This window comes from Delphinapterus leucas, chromosome 1 (genome assembly GCF_059928025.1).
Source record: "Delphinapterus leucas isolate spDelLeu-1000000601 "Yukka" chromosome 1, BTC_Dleu_Yukka2, whole genome shotgun sequence".
Lineage (NCBI taxonomy): Eukaryota > Metazoa > Chordata > Mammalia > Artiodactyla > Monodontidae > Delphinapterus > Delphinapterus leucas.
Genome location: NC_143129.1, coordinates 182408018 through 182424868, shown reverse-complemented (window position 1 = coordinate 182424868; position 16851 = coordinate 182408018). Strand labels below are relative to the sequence as shown.

General features: G+C 57.9%; 1 protein-coding gene across 14 annotated transcripts in view; it reads right to left on the bottom strand.

Annotated features, from left to right (window-relative positions):
- CASZ1 (castor zinc finger 1) overlaps positions 1 to 16851 on the bottom strand; it is a 149961-nt gene that overhangs the window by 41094 nt on the left and 92016 nt on the right. For 10 of the 14 annotated variants that reach the window (XM_089901420.1, XM_089901390.1, XM_089901403.1 and 7 more), the window contains one exon: positions 14654 to 14692. The exons of 3 other annotated variants lie outside the window; for them this stretch is intronic. In XM_089901420.1, coding sequence (XP_089757546.1) covers positions 14654 to 14669 — 16 coding nt within the window. In that variant the 5' untranslated portion in view covers positions 14670 to 14692. Of the gene's footprint in view, positions 1 to 14653; positions 14693 to 15130; positions 16262 to 16851 lie in introns of those variants that run through there. One more of the 14 variants, XM_089901381.1, reaches the window with a different exon arrangement.

Sequence of the window (16851 nt, the reverse complement as noted above, 5' to 3'; positions counted from 1 at the left end):
CCCCCAACTCTTCCCCTGATTCATGCAGGGACTGCAGAGCTGGGCTGGACTGTCAGGGTTGGGCTGCCCCCGGCAAAAGGAGGGACGATCCTGGGATCCTGCTACCCTGCTAAGGGGCCTCTGCTGCTCCCAACCCAGGGCAGACAGTTCTCCTGGGCTCTCTGCCTCATCCCTCCTCACGAGGCAGAGCTCCCAGCAGAGCAGGACCACTTCTAGCCTTGGACTTAGGCCCAGTAGGTAAAGACCCCTGGAACCAACATCATCCAGGGTCACCTCTCTGCTGCTTCCTGGCTAAGACCCTGCTCACCATCAGAGCGACTCCAGGGCCAGCTGTCTCCATGGTGCTAACGGGCAACATGGCGGCCCCCACAGACTCCCGTGTTCTCCAGGGGGCCCCATGTGGGCCCCTGCTCATCCTCCCGTATCCCCGGTTCCCAGCCTGCAACAGCTGCTCTGCTCCTCCACCCCCAGCCTGGGTCGGGTGGGTGGCAGGCCTGGGCTCTGTCCACATCCTGTGCCTGCACCAGCTCCCTTCTCTCCCTCCGCCTCCTCCTCACAGCCCCCAACCTCAACTCCGGAAGCTCCACTTCAGGTTTTCCAGGCTACAGCCCTGAGTGTCACCACAGGGTCCAGCCCAACCTGGGCTCCAGCTGATTAAGGATCTGCAACAGGATGTAAGGATTACAGTAAAACCTGGCTCCGGATCTACAGGGGCAGAGGGCCAAGTCCGGGCTCTGGGACTCCCCTCGCCTCCCCTTTCGGCACGCCCCCTCCCTCTGAGATGCTGAGGGCCAAGAAAGGCTGGGCCTCTGGGCCCTTCGCGGGATCTTGGCTGGATGCTGGGAATTGGATGACAAGGGGTAGCATGTGGGACTCAGGCCAAGTCTGGCAGGAAGGCAGGACTGGGATGGGGTGAGGAAGGGGATTTATGGCTGAAACCTGCCCTAGACCCTCTATGGGGACAGGAAGCCAACCTGGTCCTCCCTCTCAGGGGACCCGCATGGAGGTGGGGTGTCCTGGGTCTGACTCTGGAAGCTCTCAGTGAGGCCCTTCCAGGGAGCAGGCTTTAGGGCTGCCCCATCGCTATGGCTGAAGGATTCTGGGCTTGGGTGAAGTAGCTGAACCTGGACCTGAACCTGGAGCCAGTCTTCCTGGACACCAGGGACCCACGGTCAGTCTGCAGGCTCCTCGTGGATCTTGCGCTAAGGGTTATTTAACCCAAGTCCTCCTCTTCCTGGGTCAGATGAGTTTCTCAAATACATCCCAAGTACCTTATGGGCACTGTCCCCGCTGGCCCTAGGGATCCAGAGAGAAAGGTTTCAGGTATCAGGGAGCTCAGATTCTGATGGGGAAGACACACCAGCTCCAAAGCATTCCCCACGCCACTGAGGGCACAGAGGGGAGGCCAACTGTGAGTTCCAGGAAGGCTTCCTGGTGTCCAGGCCCAGGCTCTGCCTGGGAGGCCAGCAGGTGCAGAAGGAAAGGGGGGCGGCTCCGCTGGGCTCCTGTTCCTCCAGCCACTCTTCCCTCCACGCAGGGCTGCATCCTCTCTCCTGCCCTCTCTTCCGTGAGTCATCAGCAGAGTAGGCTAGGGAGCCCAGGAAAGGCAGGAGCAGCCCTCGGGGGCACTTACACACTTCCTGGTCACTCTCCCTCCCCCTGGGGCGGAGCTGAGCTGACTTCTGGCTCTGACCCTGATGCACCATGTCTGGCACAGACAGCCGAGTTGGTAGAAGGGTGGCTGGCAGAGCAAGTTCCGGGTCAGCTGCCCAGAGCTCGAAGGGGCACAGCCACAGTGGGGTGGTGAGGTTCCCCCCCATCTCCGGCCTGCCAGCCAGCACCTGTGGCGTGGGAGCACCTGCCTCTCGCCCCACTCACTCCTTCAACTCAGGAAACACTCCTTCGACTTGGGCCTGGCTATCCCTCCTCCTATGCATCCCTCAGGGGTCCCGGTTGAAATTTTACTTCTTCTGGGAAGCCCTGCAAACTGCAGGGCCCCCTTCCTCTGCCCTCTCATCACACCCTGCTCCCTTAGATAGCACTTCTGTAATATAACTTGGTTAATGACCCCTCTATTTAGCTAAACTGCAAGATCTGCGGGAGGGGACCACTGTTTTAGCACAGCGCCTGACCCAATAAATATTTACTGAACGGATACAGAAAACTAAGTGCTTCTCAAGTTCATAAGGGGTAGAGCTGGGATTGGGGGTGTGGCCTGACTTCTCTACCAAGCCCTGTGGAGCTCCAGGACCTTTCCTATCTGCGAGGGTAGGACTGGGTGGGACTGAGTCTGAAACCCCTTCTCTTGTGTCTCTGGCCCTCTTGAGCCTCAGGCTCACCTCCAAATGCCCTTCGCAGGGCTCTGCCTGGAGAACAAAAGAAGCCCCAGTTGTTCCCACATTTCTCTGGGAGAGGAACAACTGTTGCCGGCCAGGCCCTTGCTGAATAAATCCAGCAACTGTTTGTAGTACAGTGCAATTCTCTCCCGCTACTCCTGTCTCTGTCCCAAAAAAGGAGAAAAGGAAATTGAAAAAAAGATGAGGGAAAAATCCCATCCCAAGCCCCACGATCTCCCTTCCCCCCACTATCAAGTCCGTCTGAAAATGTTAACACACAGAGGGCACGGGGACAGCCACCTGCCATTGCAGACAACTGGGACAGCCGCAGCAAAGGGTGAGGCTGTGAGATCAGGACCCAAAAAAAGGAGGTGAGGGAGTGAAGGATGGGGGAGGGGGCATGGGGCAACAGGAAAGATCAAAGAAAACGGAGAGACTTGGAGGGCAGTGAATGCCCAGCCCAGCAGTCGAGGGAAAGGGCCCTGAGGACGAGTGGAGGGAGAGGCCAGAGACCTGCAGAGACACCCAGAACCAGAGGGCCCAGGAAGGCTCCAGGAGGCCAGGCTGGATGGGGAGGCAGGAGGTTTCTGTGGGAGCAGCAGGTACAGTGAGGGGAGGCGAGGGAGGGGAAGAGAAGTTGACTGGGTAAGAGGGAGAGAGGTCTATTAAAAACCTCAGTGCATAACACAAAATGTCAGGGTTTATAGCTTCATTCTTGGCATTGCCGGGACTGAGAACCCTGCACAGAAATGTCACCGCTTGTCATGTTTAATCACCTGCTGTTTGTTAACACCTTCCCTGCAAGGAGCCTGGTCTCAATCTGCCCCTGGGCCCCCAAGACACCCGGAAACAGAAAACATCCCCATCTCCTTCTTGGTCCCGCCTCAGGGTCTCAATGGAGGAGCTCCATTTGCCATCCATCTGAAGGTCTCCCAGGAGCCCCAAAGTGACCCTTCCTATCAGGCAGGCCAAGGAAAGGGACCCATATGGTCCTAGCAAGGGGCTAGGACCTCTGGCCGGGGATGGTATGTTTCAAGTGGCCAGAGCCAGGGTGCTCCCAGGCTGACTACCTTTCTCGTGCTCCTTCCACCTGCCTTTCTACGGCTGCCTGTCCCTTCTGTCTAATCCACTCCTGTCCCCCCACCCTGGGTGGAAGAGAAGATAAATAAAGGAGGGCCTGCTCAGAATCCCTGCAGCCTGGAATTCACCGATCTGTCTGCTTGAACAGCAACTGCCACATAACATCTAACATTCAAAGCCACCATCCTTCCAGTTACAATCCTGGATCACACCATCTGTGGTTCTGGCTTGGCTCTCTCTCGGAGCACGCTTTGCTAGGTTGTTTAGACTAGGAATTCTCAGTCCTACTGCCCCATAATTCCTCCCTCTGGGGTGGGAGGGTGGAGTAGGCCACTCAAGCAGCACGTGTCTTCCCAAGAACACCTGGCTGTTCCCCACCCCTGAAAGCATGGTATGGTTAACACCAGGCAAAGGGCTGGGTCCTCTCTCAGATGACACCTACACAAACTCAACACAAGCCCCCAGACGCAAACCCCATGCAGGGACAGCTAGCTGTCTGCAGAGCAGCAAGTTGATCCTGTACAGTTCCCGAGGTAGCCCCGTTACTTCTAGAAGCAGTGAGGGCCAGTGGTGAGCTGAGCTGCAAGGGTCTCCCGATCTTTCCTTCCAACAAAATCCACGCTTACACAGAAACATATCTGACAAACATGCATCCCAGGAGAATGCCCGTTCATTCAGACTTTCTTCCTGAAGAACGCTTTGTCCAGTCCATTCATTCCCATTTCTACAGAAACAAGTCAGAATGTTTTTCAACTCCCCTTTGCTGCTTCCCTGCAAACAGACGGGAGCACCCCTTTCTCAGGAGGTAGGCAATAATGAACGCTTTTAGAGGAGGCTCCCTTCAAAAAGTTCAAAATGCATTTGCATCAACAATTGCCTTTTACCTCGCAGGGAAGGCCCGGGGATGCGTCCACGTGTTACAGCTGGGATATAGGTGGAGCCCAGAGATGGGGATGTGGGCCAGGCAGCACAGTCAATAACCAGGGCTGAAAGTGGCCTCCGCTCCACGCTGCCACTGGAACGGTCCTTGGGGAAGCCCTACTCTGGGTCTGTCTCCCTGCATTTGGGAACAAATCCCTAAGTGTCTCTGGGCCTCCTGTTTCCCCACTGGTGAAACGGGACAACTCCCTGTGTCTTTTTCCCAGGGAATTGATGAGAAGAAATGGATAGTAGGTGTGGTGTGCCTGGAGTCTCTTGGAAGGAGGGCACTGGGTAAACTCACGGGGTTTCTGCCGTCATGATTCTGCATGTTGCACCCCTTCCACTACGGGGGGAGGGGGCTCAGTGTTAACAGGGTGGGGAGGAGTGGGGCCTCAGCTGCAAGGCCTTTCCTATGCCCAGCAGAGGTTTTCAGGCAGTGGCCTGTCGTGCCTGGGGAGGTGTGTGTGCACACCCGCTCGAGTCCACATGCACCTGGCTGAACGCAGCCCACGGAGCTGGAGCCAGGCGGTTTTCGGTGGCGCCAATTGTTAAGTAACCCGTCCTGGGCTGAGACTATTCTAGTTCAGGTGCTCAGGCTCGCCAGGACCCTGAGGGAGGGGCTGCGTCAATAAGCCCATCCTTCTGCCTCCAGGCTTGAGGGGGTTCATGGGCCATGGGTCTTTCCAGTCCTGGGCAAACCAGGGCGGGCAGTCACTACATTGCTGACCACATGGAGTGACAGCTGGAAACTGCTCCCAAAGCCCCTCCTTCTTGGGTGTCAAGAGAAGTGCTCCACCTCCTGGGTGCACTGCCCACGTGGGGTGGGAGGTCAGACTGGAGCCCCTCCCACCTTGGGGATTTGAAAAGCTGGTCCCCGTCATTGAAGGGGACCCTGAGCATACATGGAACGTGTCCTCTCAACTCAGCAGGCCAGGGCGGAGCCCCAGAGGAGCCAGGAAGCAGGGCCTGGCCTGAGGTTCAGGGGAGCCCCTTGGTCCAGAACTGTTTTGTCCAAGCCACTTGGATTTATCAGATGAGCACGGCCTCCCGGCCAGGCCCGCTGGTATAATCCTTTCATTAATTTACTATTCGATGGGAAATTACTCCTTACCCAGGAATATAAGTTTTCATCTTATTTTAAGTTAGATTCTTAAAGCAATTACCCAGGCATCTGGCGATGACTTCACCGCTGCGGCCGGGCCCTGGAGAGGAGAAGGGCAGCCCTGAAGCTGCACAGACCCCTGGCTCCCGGCCCCGGAGGGGAGGTCAAGGAGAACTGGGAGCCCCTAAACAACTCTCCTGGGTCCTGGGAGGGAAGTGGGGGGCACACCGTCATCTCTGATATTTGCTGTTTGTGAAAACACTCCTCTCTAGCACCACCTGCCCCGTGAACCTACTGGTGACAGTTGCTGAAAAGCCTCAGCAGCTGGTGCCGGGGGAGCATTTTCTATTTTTAATTGTTTGATCGGAATATTAACTCATTTAGGCCTGTTCCCAAGACACACTTCCCAGCCAGAGGGTTTCCCCCATTCCCCAGACCTTCTTCTCTCCCTGTCCAGTCAGAAATCAACTTTGAAATTAATAACTGGATACACAGACCTCTGCAAGTTTGCAAAGGATCAACACACCGGAGAGAAGAAGAAAGACGGTCCTCGCCGGCCACAGGGTGGCCCCGAGCCATCCTCTCAGCCACCAGGCGGGGGAGGTGGCTCAAGTACCTAAATGCCCCGCTGCTCCTACCTGACCCCACTTTTCCTGGCCAGCCTCTCCCTCTCCCCTCCGGTCAGCCCCACTGACCCAGTCTGCTCACTTGTCAACCTCAAGGGCGGGGACGCTCAGGAGGCTCCCAAGGCACGTGGCCCTGGGCTCAGAGGGGCCGGGCCAGAGGCTGACTTTCCTTTCAGCTTCCACTTCCGAGAGGGAGGGAGAGAGGGCAGCCTCTCCACGGAGCCACAGGAGAACCTGCCAGCCAGTCCTCCCCGGGAGCAACACCAAGGGCTCCAGGCCCAGCCCCGATGGGAGAGTCACCCTGCTCAGCCTGAGCTAAGTGTCGCTTCCCGTGCTGCTGGGGACAAACCTAACCCCGGGGGTCCCCTTACCCGTCCTCGGAAGGCCCCCGACCCAGCACTGGGACCACTTGGCCTCTTCGCCCTACATGCCCTTGGCCCCCCCTGCCAAGCTCTTCCCTCTCAAGGTCACAGGGCTGTCCACACCAGGAATATTTACCCACCAGACTGGCCCTGTTAGCAGCACTCACCACAAATATGCTTTCTGATAAAGTTGGCAGAAAAAAGTTCTAGAGCTGGAAACAGTGTCAGAAATCATCCCCCACCCGCACAGTGTGAGGCTGCGAACAGGTCACACAACCAGCTGGCCAGAGTCCTGGGGGAGGCTTTTGTTGCTCTCACTTTTCTCCTTCCTGTTTTACTTCCCAACATAAAGCCTGTTGCCAGGGGACCAAGGGCTGGGGATGGCTCTAAGCTCGTACTGGGTCTTGGCCCCCAAAGGGCGCAGCCCAGAGGCAGGGGCGTGGGGAGCGGCCCTCTGTTTCCTCCTGCCAGGAGCTCTCTCAGTGGCCTCTGGAGGACGAGGCCGGGCGGCCTCTTACCTCTGCTTCTCTCTGGGCCGTCTCACCTCGCTGAGCCCCCTTCCCACCCGCCCCCCCTTCCTCTGTGCACATGGGCTTTAATGTTTTTATTACCTGTTTGACTCACTGCCTTATTGCTTCTCCCCTTAATGGGGCCGTAACCGTGGAAACAAGGAATAAACGGGCACCAGAAAATGAGATGATTAAACAGGTCACCCTGGCAAAACAAACTCAGCCAAGGAACCTCTGGGGGTGGGGAGGGCAGGCTCCTCCTCCCCTCACCCTTGCCCAGAAGGCTTGGAGCTGACCGCGGACCAACGTCCCCGTCCCTGGAACTGGGGCAGATGCAGTGGGGCGCCCCCTGCCGGGCAGTGGGACACCTGGTCTATCCCTCCCCAGGCTCCCCTATCTCCCAGGCAGCCCTCCTGGCTGGCCTTGGGCCTCGAGCTCTTTGGCTGAGGGGTGGCAAGGAGGGAGGCACCAGGCCTCGAGGGAGGGAAGAGCGATGCCAAGGAGAAGATGCACTTCCTGATGACACAAAGTTCTAGAATTCGCTCCCTGCTGGCTTCCTGGATGCCTCCTGCTCTCTCACTGGGCTGGAGTCCCCCACCCGATGCATCTCCTGCTCTCACATAGCATATTCCCCTCCTCCCCCCCGCCCCCCCCGCCTCCAGGGGCCCCTTAGTTCATGGAGAAAGCCCTATACTAAAAGGCCAACGTATGTCAAGGTCCAACTCGGGAAGCTTTCCTCTGGGAGTCCCTGGTCTTTGGAGCCACACAACGTGTCTGTGTGGCTCCAAAGCCACATCCTGGACCAACCTGCTCTCAGCAAGCCTCAGGTCAGAAGGCTACAAGAGGGGCCCTCGTCACTTCAGCCTTAGCCCCTTGGCACTGGCCAGGACTGCGCATCCAGAAGAGCCCCCAGGAGGCAGCCCGTGGGAAGCTCTAAGAACAGACCCCACAGCCCGCTCAGGAGCAGCCCAAACACCACGCCAGGGGTCAGAGACCCAAAGCCCTGGCAGCGTGGGGTAGGCCTTAGCACGAGCCACCCTTCCTTCTGGCCTTACTCCCTGCACTGCGGGTACCCGGCTGGAGGGGTCCTGGGAGTGTGAGCAGGACCTAGAAAGGAGGAGCATGCCATAGCGAGGTCTGCTGCGGGGAGACGGAGACGGGCACGGGAGGAGATACAGCCACGTCCTGGACCACCCATTGGCTACTGCCCCCGTCCCCTCCAGGGCAGCAGACTGCGTGTGCAAGTCTGACCTCACGGCAAGACCCCCCCGCCCCCAAACCCGGTCATGGTTAGCAGCTAATGGGGCCCCCACCAACCACTCACGCCTACCTTCATCCTTATGCCCACTTTCCCCCTTCGTGTCATCCCTCACCCCAGCCCCACTCCTTCCTGTAAACCAGGCGTAGAAAGCTCTCGAGGAGCAAAAGCCCAGGTCCCAAGGGAATCACCAAATGTTTCCTGCCTGCCTCCTGCTGCCCCCACTAAGAAGCTGGAGAGGAGTTGGCGAAGAGGCCCATGAATCAATCAATTCCACCAGCGCTCACAGTGGGAAGGCGCGAGACCAGCCCTGTACCGCACACTCGGAGGAGACGTGAACGCAGAGCTAACTCTAATAATGGTCACCATTACAAAAAGCGGTAGCAGAAGAAAGCAGGGTTCCCGGCCTTGGTCTCTTGGGGCAGGGTACAGAAGCCTGAGTGCTGCCCTGACACACCAATGTCATGGGTATAACCAGGTGCTCAGAGCAGCAGGCCCCCAGCCAACCTCTGATCTCTTGTCTCTTTCCAGGGCCAACTGGGTGTGAGGTGGAAAAGGGGGAGGGGCAAGAAGGTAGGCAGGAGGGTCTGGCTTTAGGGAGCTGGGCGGCCTGGGCCAGAAGAGGCAGAAAACTGTGGTTGCACTATGGGAAGCAGCCGAGGCGGTGGGCTGTGGGGTGGAGGAGGGAGAGGAGTACAAGGCAGTAGAGAGAAGAGGCTGGTGGAAGTCTAGAAGGTGTGGGTGATACAGGAAACATCGTTTGTCTATCTCTGTCTGTCCCAATACCTCCCATCCTTTGTCAAGTTCAAAGGCCACTCCTTCACAAAGCTCCCTGGGCTCTCGGCCCCAGCACGCCCACCTGGTGCGACAGATAAACGCACCTGTCTCCCTCCACCAGACAGACCCCAGAAACCTGGGAAGGACCAGGCGGCCTTCATTTCTGCAGCTCCTACAGCGGGTGCTCCCCAGTGCTTACTGAATTGCAGACCTCACTACTTGCATGGGATTTCCTCCCCTTCAGGGCACGATATGTCCTGATGAGTCTGGGGTATGAGGATGCTACGCTGTGGTCAGGCAGCCAGAGGGGTGAACGCTGGACCACCAAGTTGCCACTTTTTCCAATCAATCCCAGAGAAGCAGCCTCCTCTCCTCCGCTCGCTGGGACCACCAGCCCTCCTCCTGTTCCCTGGCTCCTTGCTCTTCCTGCTGTACTCTGGCCCAGCTACCCCGGAACAGCTGCTGCTTGCCTTGGGGACCCACAGGCTGTCATTACTACAGAGCAACTTCCTTCCCCCCTGAAGAGGAGAAGGAGGAGAAGGAAAAGGAGGGGCAAGAGGAGATGGGGTAGCAGCCCGGGCGGTCAGGGTTTAAAAACCAGCTCAGCGGGGCTTCCCTGGTGGCGCAGTGGTTGAGAGTCCGCCTGCCGATGCAGGGGACACGGGTTCGTGCCCCGGTCCGGGAAGATCCCACATGCCGCGGAGCGGCTGGGCCCGTGAGCCATGGCCGCTGAGCCTGCGCGTCCGGAGCCTGTGCTCCGCAACGGGAGAGGCCACAACAGTGAGAGGTCTGCGTACCGCAAAAAAAAAAAAAAAAAAAAAGCAACAGCTCAGGGAGGGCAGTGTAAAGGACAAGCCTTGGGGCCTGGGGTGGGAGAGCGAGGGTGGGGAACAGGGGTAAAGAAATGGTCTGACTCTTCTAAGAACGGTGGGCCAGCCAGAGGAGGCTGACGGAGGGGTCAGGCGCATCACTAACCTGGCAGGGTCCAGGAAGAGGAGAAGCCTGGGCCCACAGCCTCCTGGGTCCCACCCAATCCTCTGCCCAGGGACTTGAGCCAGGGGCAGCAGCTTTAATGAGGAGATGCTGCTGCCGTGACTCAGCCCTCCAAAGGTGCCTCCATTTATTTTATTTTGCCATCATAAAAACCCAAGCTGCAACTCAGCCAGATTCCCTGGCTCTGGGGGATGGGGGAACACCAGCAGTGACGGCGAAGCCCTCAGAGAAGTCTGACTAACTGGACCCAGTGCCCTTCTTAGACAGGAGAGTTAATGGGTTCCCCTGGTTGATCCCCAAGGGAAAAAGGGCCCGGGATGGGGTCCCTCTAGGGATCTTTCAGACCTGCCCTCGCTGCCTCTGCCTCCTGTTGGAGAATGGCTACTGCAGGCCTTATATCCAGAGTTTTGCTCCTGTATCTTATAACCAGTGCCAGGGCTGGTTCAAGGGGCCACTTCGCAAACCAGAGCTGCCTGTCTCGAATGCTTTGTTCCAAAGAGAAGGTCCAAACGTGTGCTTCTCACCTCGTCCACTCAACCCGTCCCCCAAGATGCCCCACTGAACCCTCTCAGTAAAATCAGGTTGGGAGCTGGACAACCAGAGACCTTAAAGGTCAGCCGATGCTCATGCCCCTCCGAACGTCACAGCCGGCCTCTGAACGGTACCAGGAAACTCGCGAGTTCGGAGACAGCCCATCCTGTCCTTGGCTCCGACTCCTCCTTCCTGCCAAGATGGCACCGAAGCACCTACCCCCTGCAGCAGACTGGCAAAACCGGTGCCCAACCTGACCGTAGGGACCGGCCCCAGCTTAGACTGGTTGAGTGGGTGTACCTGGCCAAGTAAAGGCTCGAGGAAGAAAAACTGAGGACAACCTGCTCTGGCCCAAACTCAGCATGGACTCTCTTCCTCCAGAAACAGCACAAGAACCTTCCCAGGCCCCAGTGTGACCAGAGCCACAAGGTTCCTAGAAGCCTCCACTCCTGGCAAGGCCCTGGCCTTGAACCAGTGGCTCACAGCAGTCCTGAGAGTCTGGAGGTGGGTTGACACTCAGAGCAGCAACTTTGGGTTGGGGAAGGCAAATTCTTTGCTCTCTGGGGTCAGCTACTGCCTGGAAGAAGCCTGCGGCCTTTCCTCTCCCCTCCTCGAGACTGTGTGTCCGCGAAGCACATGGCTAGCATGTGGACATCCCACTCCAAGAACCAGGCTACTAAGCCAACATGTCTCAGCTCCCTTGACCCCATCATTCCTGGCCTCGTCCACAGCCGAGGCTGGGGCCAGGATACAATGTGGGGTGCGGGGGGTGGGGTTGGTCTGTATGCAATGTAAGGGGGTCCAGGCCTGGAGTCCCAGCAGAGCTTATCCCAGGGAAAAAGAAGCAGGCCTGGCTCAGTAAGCAGCACTGATCCCTCCCCCTGACTCACCCTGACAACACAGCTACAGCCACAGCGCCAAGTGGGCAGTGGTGCCCCTCATGGCTCCCCCTGTGGTCCCTGGTCAGCCCTTTGAACTTGCTCTCTTGCCTGTTAGGCCCTTTACCTGGCAGAGCCTACCCTGGATCCTCTGATGGACAGCTCTAGCCCTGGACAGCCCCTCCCCCTCTCCTCAAGACCTCCCTAGGGAGAGTGGGGGCAATTACAACCAGATCCTCAAGAATCAAGGGCAAGTTCCTTTTCAAAGCTCTACTGCTGTTTCAAAGCCATTTTTCACCCTGGCCTCCAGTTTTTTTCAGGGCCTAGCAATCAGCCTAGCGGGGCCTGATCCTGGGGAGCTTCCCAACTGCAGCATGGATTTACCTGTGTCTGAAAGCTTCCTCCCTCCTCCCCTCCCCCTCCTGACTCCCTCCCCCAGGGAAATCACTCTAAAAGGGCCTAATGGAACTATGTCCTCCTCTCTTCCTCTCTCTCCTCCCTCCCTCCCTTTCTTTCTCTTTCCTTTTTTTTTTATTAGCATTTGTGGAATTTATTCCCAAACTCTCCTAATCTTCCGTACACAACCATTTGATTTGCATAACCCAACCCCCTCTCATAAAAACTGGCTGCTAGTTTAATTAAAAAATGTAAATTTGCTGTCATCTCGGGGCCTGGTGAATTAGGACGACATCGGCATTTTTTATTGCTAAAGACCTCCAGATTGATCCAGCCCTTGGCTGAACTATGGTGGAAGAAAAGGGGTCCACATGGCCCTTGAGGGTCTTGAGGTTCTGCTGTCCCCTCCTGAGAAGCCCTGGTTCTCCCACCACTGAACTGCTTATAGCTGTAATGCTTCAAAACCTAGACCCAGAGTGATGTTAACCCACGACCCAACGCTTACTGGGTCCCTGGTGTCAGCAACCCTTTGGGCCCTGTGTCTCCAGCCTTGTACTGTGCTAGAGAGGCCCTCGGCAGAAGCTGCCTGTGGTCCCCCAAAAGAAGAGAGCCCCTCATCACATCAGCAATGAGTCCAGGCCAGAAACGAGGCCCCTGGCCCTGGCTGTGTGCAGAAGTACATCCCAGAGGTTGAGGAAAGATGAGCACGCAGTGAGCCCGGAGACAGGCTCAGAGGGGGATCTCAGAGCTCCCACCTGCTTCCCTTTTTTTGTGAAGAGGGGAAAAAGTGCTTTTCTTCTGAAGTTCTGAGACTAAGGGAAACTTTCAAGTTCGAAGAAAAAGCTGAGATGGTATCACCAGATGACTTCTCCAGGAAACAGTCAGAACTTTGACACCCTGGACCTCCTCTCACTGAGTGGCCAGAGTCCAGGCCTGGGTCCTGCTGGGAGGGCCCTGCTCCAGCTATGGAAGGGACCAGAGCTGACCACAGAGGCCCTTCTAACTTCTAGGAAAAGTTTCCAGAGCCTGTCCCTAGAGGGCTGGGAGAAGTAAGCGCTGGGAAAGATGCTACAAGAGGTTCTGCCACCTGCAGGCCCAGGAGGCCCTCTCTCCAGTCGGGGACACCCTACAGAAGGGCTTTGGAGTCGTGCCCCGACAGCAGGTGGGGATAGGGCAGGAGGGTGGACTCCAGCTCCAGTTGGCATCTGGGTTAGAAGGAGGAAGCTGAGGGCCCGACTTCCAGCCAAGTAATGCCTAGGTCCCCTGTGCCTGCCCACAAGCAGAGGCTCACCTGTCCCAGGTAGGGGGTGGTGCATTACCACCACCGGCCCATCTAAGGTCTGCTTTTAGCTGGGATGGGGGGGGGGCATCTCTGAAGAAAGGGGGTGGGGCCTGAGAGGGAGGCGATGAGACACCTGACTAGAGGTGGGGGGGGCTGCTTCTCTGTGGGAGTGAAGGGCAGGGAGGGGCAGGGTGGCAGCAGTGGCCTTAGACACCTTAATCACTTTGCCCAGCAGGGGTTGTTGCACCTTTCCTGGGCACAGAGGTTCCCAGGACCTCCACATCGAATTCTCCAAGATCACACCTGGCTGGACATAGTATTAATATTCCTTCACCAACAAACACACTTCTCTCCTTCCCAAAGCCACTGCCATGTCCTGTCACCCATCCTGGGCCCCCTAGTGCTGCCTCCTGCCCTCTCTGCCCACTCCCTTTTGACTTCAGGAGGTCAAATGTCAGCCCATGGATCCCAAGGGGCAATACCATGAACTTGGGCCATTATAAACAACCACTCTAACAGTCACCCATACCACCTTCTATCAATGAAACAGAAGGGTTCAGAGATCAATCTCAATGAATTATGAACCTGTTTATCACTGACTTCTTTTAAAGACATTTAGCAAGAAGACAGCGCTCTTGTCAGCCTAGCATGAGGGGCCTGGTCAAAATTCCATTTCAGTACCGAGGGCTAAGGGAAAGCCTGAAGAACGTAAAGTAAACCTCACTCTGGACTCAGATTGGAACCTCAGATAGGAAGAGAAGAGATATGTTGAATACAATTAGATTAAAACCAATAACACACCAAAATCTCAGCATAAGCTCTGCTCCAGGTCAGCACTATGCTATGTGGAACCCTAACCTAGGCGCCATGCTAGGCCCCCCAAAACCCATACGTCCAAATTCAGTAGTTTGCTTGGTCTACCCTCTCCCAGGGTAGGGGTTAAGGGGGATGGGAGAGAGTCCTGGGCCCCTCACTTTGAACTGATAACAGCCGCCTCATCCCACGGATTCTCAGGTGAAAAATACTCATTGGCCATAATAAGCAGCTTGATCATCCGACACAGCCTCGTCCCACATAAATTAAATTCCTTTACCTTGAGAGAGTCGCCCCGAAACCAGACTAACCGCCTTTCCCAACAGGACGCTGCTTTCAAAAACTAAACCATCCCCCACTAAAAAAATAAAAACACACACCCCACAGCCAGGTACACAGAGATCTTTGCTGGAGAAGAAAAAAAAAAAAACAGAAAAAACACGCAGCCGTTCAAAAAACACGGAGAACAAAAAACAAAAACCCCACGAAAACCCCCTAAATGCTCTCTCTGTGTGCCCCCCAGCTCCCTCTCCCCTAGGTTCTTTCACAATGACAAGCATCAAATTAGTCACAGTCCCTAAGCAAGTAACAAATAATAACAATAATATCATCGGAAGCCTCACGATCCAGAAACCCAGGCAAGAAGCGCAGCCCGCACCGGACCCTCTCCAGACCAGCACCCCCCCGCGCCCCGCTCAGCTGCTACCTCATTGGGCTAAAAATAATAACTTCCGTAAAAGAACCGAAAGAAAAGTGAAAGAGCCACCCCTGGTTCCCACCGGCCGGTACCTGTACCAAGATCCATTCTCCTCTCTTTGGTCCCAAACTCTTCGAGGAACGCCAAAAAAAGAAGAGGAAAGAAAAGAAATCTGTTTAGTCTCTCGCAGTGCCCCCCACTACCCACCCCAGCTTTCCCCCTCCGCTCTCCGCACCCTTCCCCCATCGAGGGGCGGTCAAGTCCCCGGGCCTGGGGGAGAAATGAGAAGGGAGACCCGGAGGGAGAGCGAAAGTTTCTCCCTCCCGTCCCTCTCTCTCTGGCGCTCCGGCACTGCACACTCAAAGCAGCTCCTCTCTGCTCTCGAGTTTATTAAACTAAAAGAGAAACTATTTATAGACGCGGCCCGGGTCGGGGGACCCGGCCGGCCCCCGATGCCGAGGGGCGCCCCTGCCCGCGCCCGGCCCCGCTCCCGCCGCCCCCGCCCCCGCGCCAGGGTCGGAGCCCCGCGGCGGCGCCCCCTGCCCTCCCCGCCCCACTCCGGTACTCACCATAGTCGGAGAGTCGAAAGCCGAATTCACTTAAATAATCAACTTTCATAATACTTAATTAATGCCTAATTGCGACTGATTACTCCCCGAATAACAAGTTGTTTTAAAGCCCTGATGTCATTGCTCCTGACGGTAACACTCAGGGTAACAGTTTGGCAGGAGGGAGCGGGCAGGCGGGCGGGCGGGAGCGGCCGGGGGCGCTGCCAGGCGCCGAGGTGATTGGCAGGGCGGCCGCGGTACCGCCTCCTCCCGGCCCAGCCCGCACCGCCCCGGCAGGTGAAAGAGCAGAGCTCGGCCCGCCCGCGCGCGCGCCCGCCCGCGGGAGGCTGGAGTGAATGGGCTCGCGCTCGCCCGCCCCGCGCCCGCTCCTTCAGGCGCGCCTCCGTCCGTCCACACGCGCGCCCTCGCCCCGCGCCCGCTCCCTCACGCTCGTGCGCGCGGCCTCAGCGCACCGGCCCGGGCGGCCAGCCTTATTGGCTCAGCGATTGCCCAAACCTTAGACTTCGGAGGAGGGAGGCGGGGACTCGGCGCCCGGGGACTGGAGGGAGGGGAAGCGGGAGGGGGACGCGGCGGTCCGAGAGGACCCTGCGGCCCGCGCTCGCGCCCCCGCGCCAACTCTGGCCGGACGCCGCGGGCGGGCGCGCGCTCGCACGCTCTCCTCGGCGCTCCGGCCCCGCCGAGCGCGACTCGATGGCGGCCGCGCGGACTCAGTCCCCGGCGCCGGCCGGCCGAGGGCTCGCGGCGCGCGCATTCGAGCAAACTTTTCCGCGCCGGCGGGCGCAGGTGTGAGCGCCGCGGGGTCGCGCCCACCGAGCCGCGCGCCCTGGTACGCCCCCCCCCTCCCCGGGCTCTGGGTGCTGGGGTACCAGGCGTTTCGTTTCCTCCCCATCCCTGAATCTCTTCCTGTTGCTGTTGGCGGTGGTGTTTTTTAGCTCTGAAGAGGAAAGACTCTGGGGCCTTGGGCCTGGGTGTCCCGGGGAACAGTCGCATCGGCCTCGCGCTGTTTCGCACACCGTGCCCGCCGCAGGCTTCACGAGTGCGGGAACCCCCAGGGCTGCGCCACTTTGGTTTGGCTTCGCCTTTAAATGAGCCCTGGCTCCCCCGCCCCCACGCCGATTACGGGGGGACCCCGGCTCCGCGCCACATCACTGCTTTCCAGGCCTTCCTCCTCCCGCTGCCCCGCAGTTCCGCCCCCAGCCCCGCAGTGGGGACGGCACCTCCTTCCTCCCTCACCCTGCCTTGGCCGCCCGTCCTCCGAGGGCCGCCACCATGGATCCGCGCTGTCACTTGGGCTGCCAACCGGCCCTCTTGCCTCTGCCACCTCCCATGCGGGGCCGTGGCAGACAGGGCACAGACAACCCTCAACCAAGGAGCCAGCGTCCTGCCACCTGCCCCCTCTGACATCGCCGCATTTCCTGTCTGCCAGTTCATCGCTGGACCAGGGCAACTTCTCTCCTTGCCCTCCTTTCCCCTCAGAGAAAGCACTTAGGTGTATCTTTCGGTCCCCAGATGTCCCTGCTGCAGCCAGATATGTTGAGTTTCCTTAAATTTTAGTCATCTAAGTTAACCACTGGGTAGGAGGCAAGGAAAGAGGCAGGCGAGTAGGAAGGTGGGCAGTTTTGCTTGTGAAGTACCTGGATCTCACTGTCCCCAGCTCTCGGTCTGTCCCTTCTGCAGCCACCCTGCTGCCTTCCTCCCCTCTCCTGTTTCAGGGGAGGCCA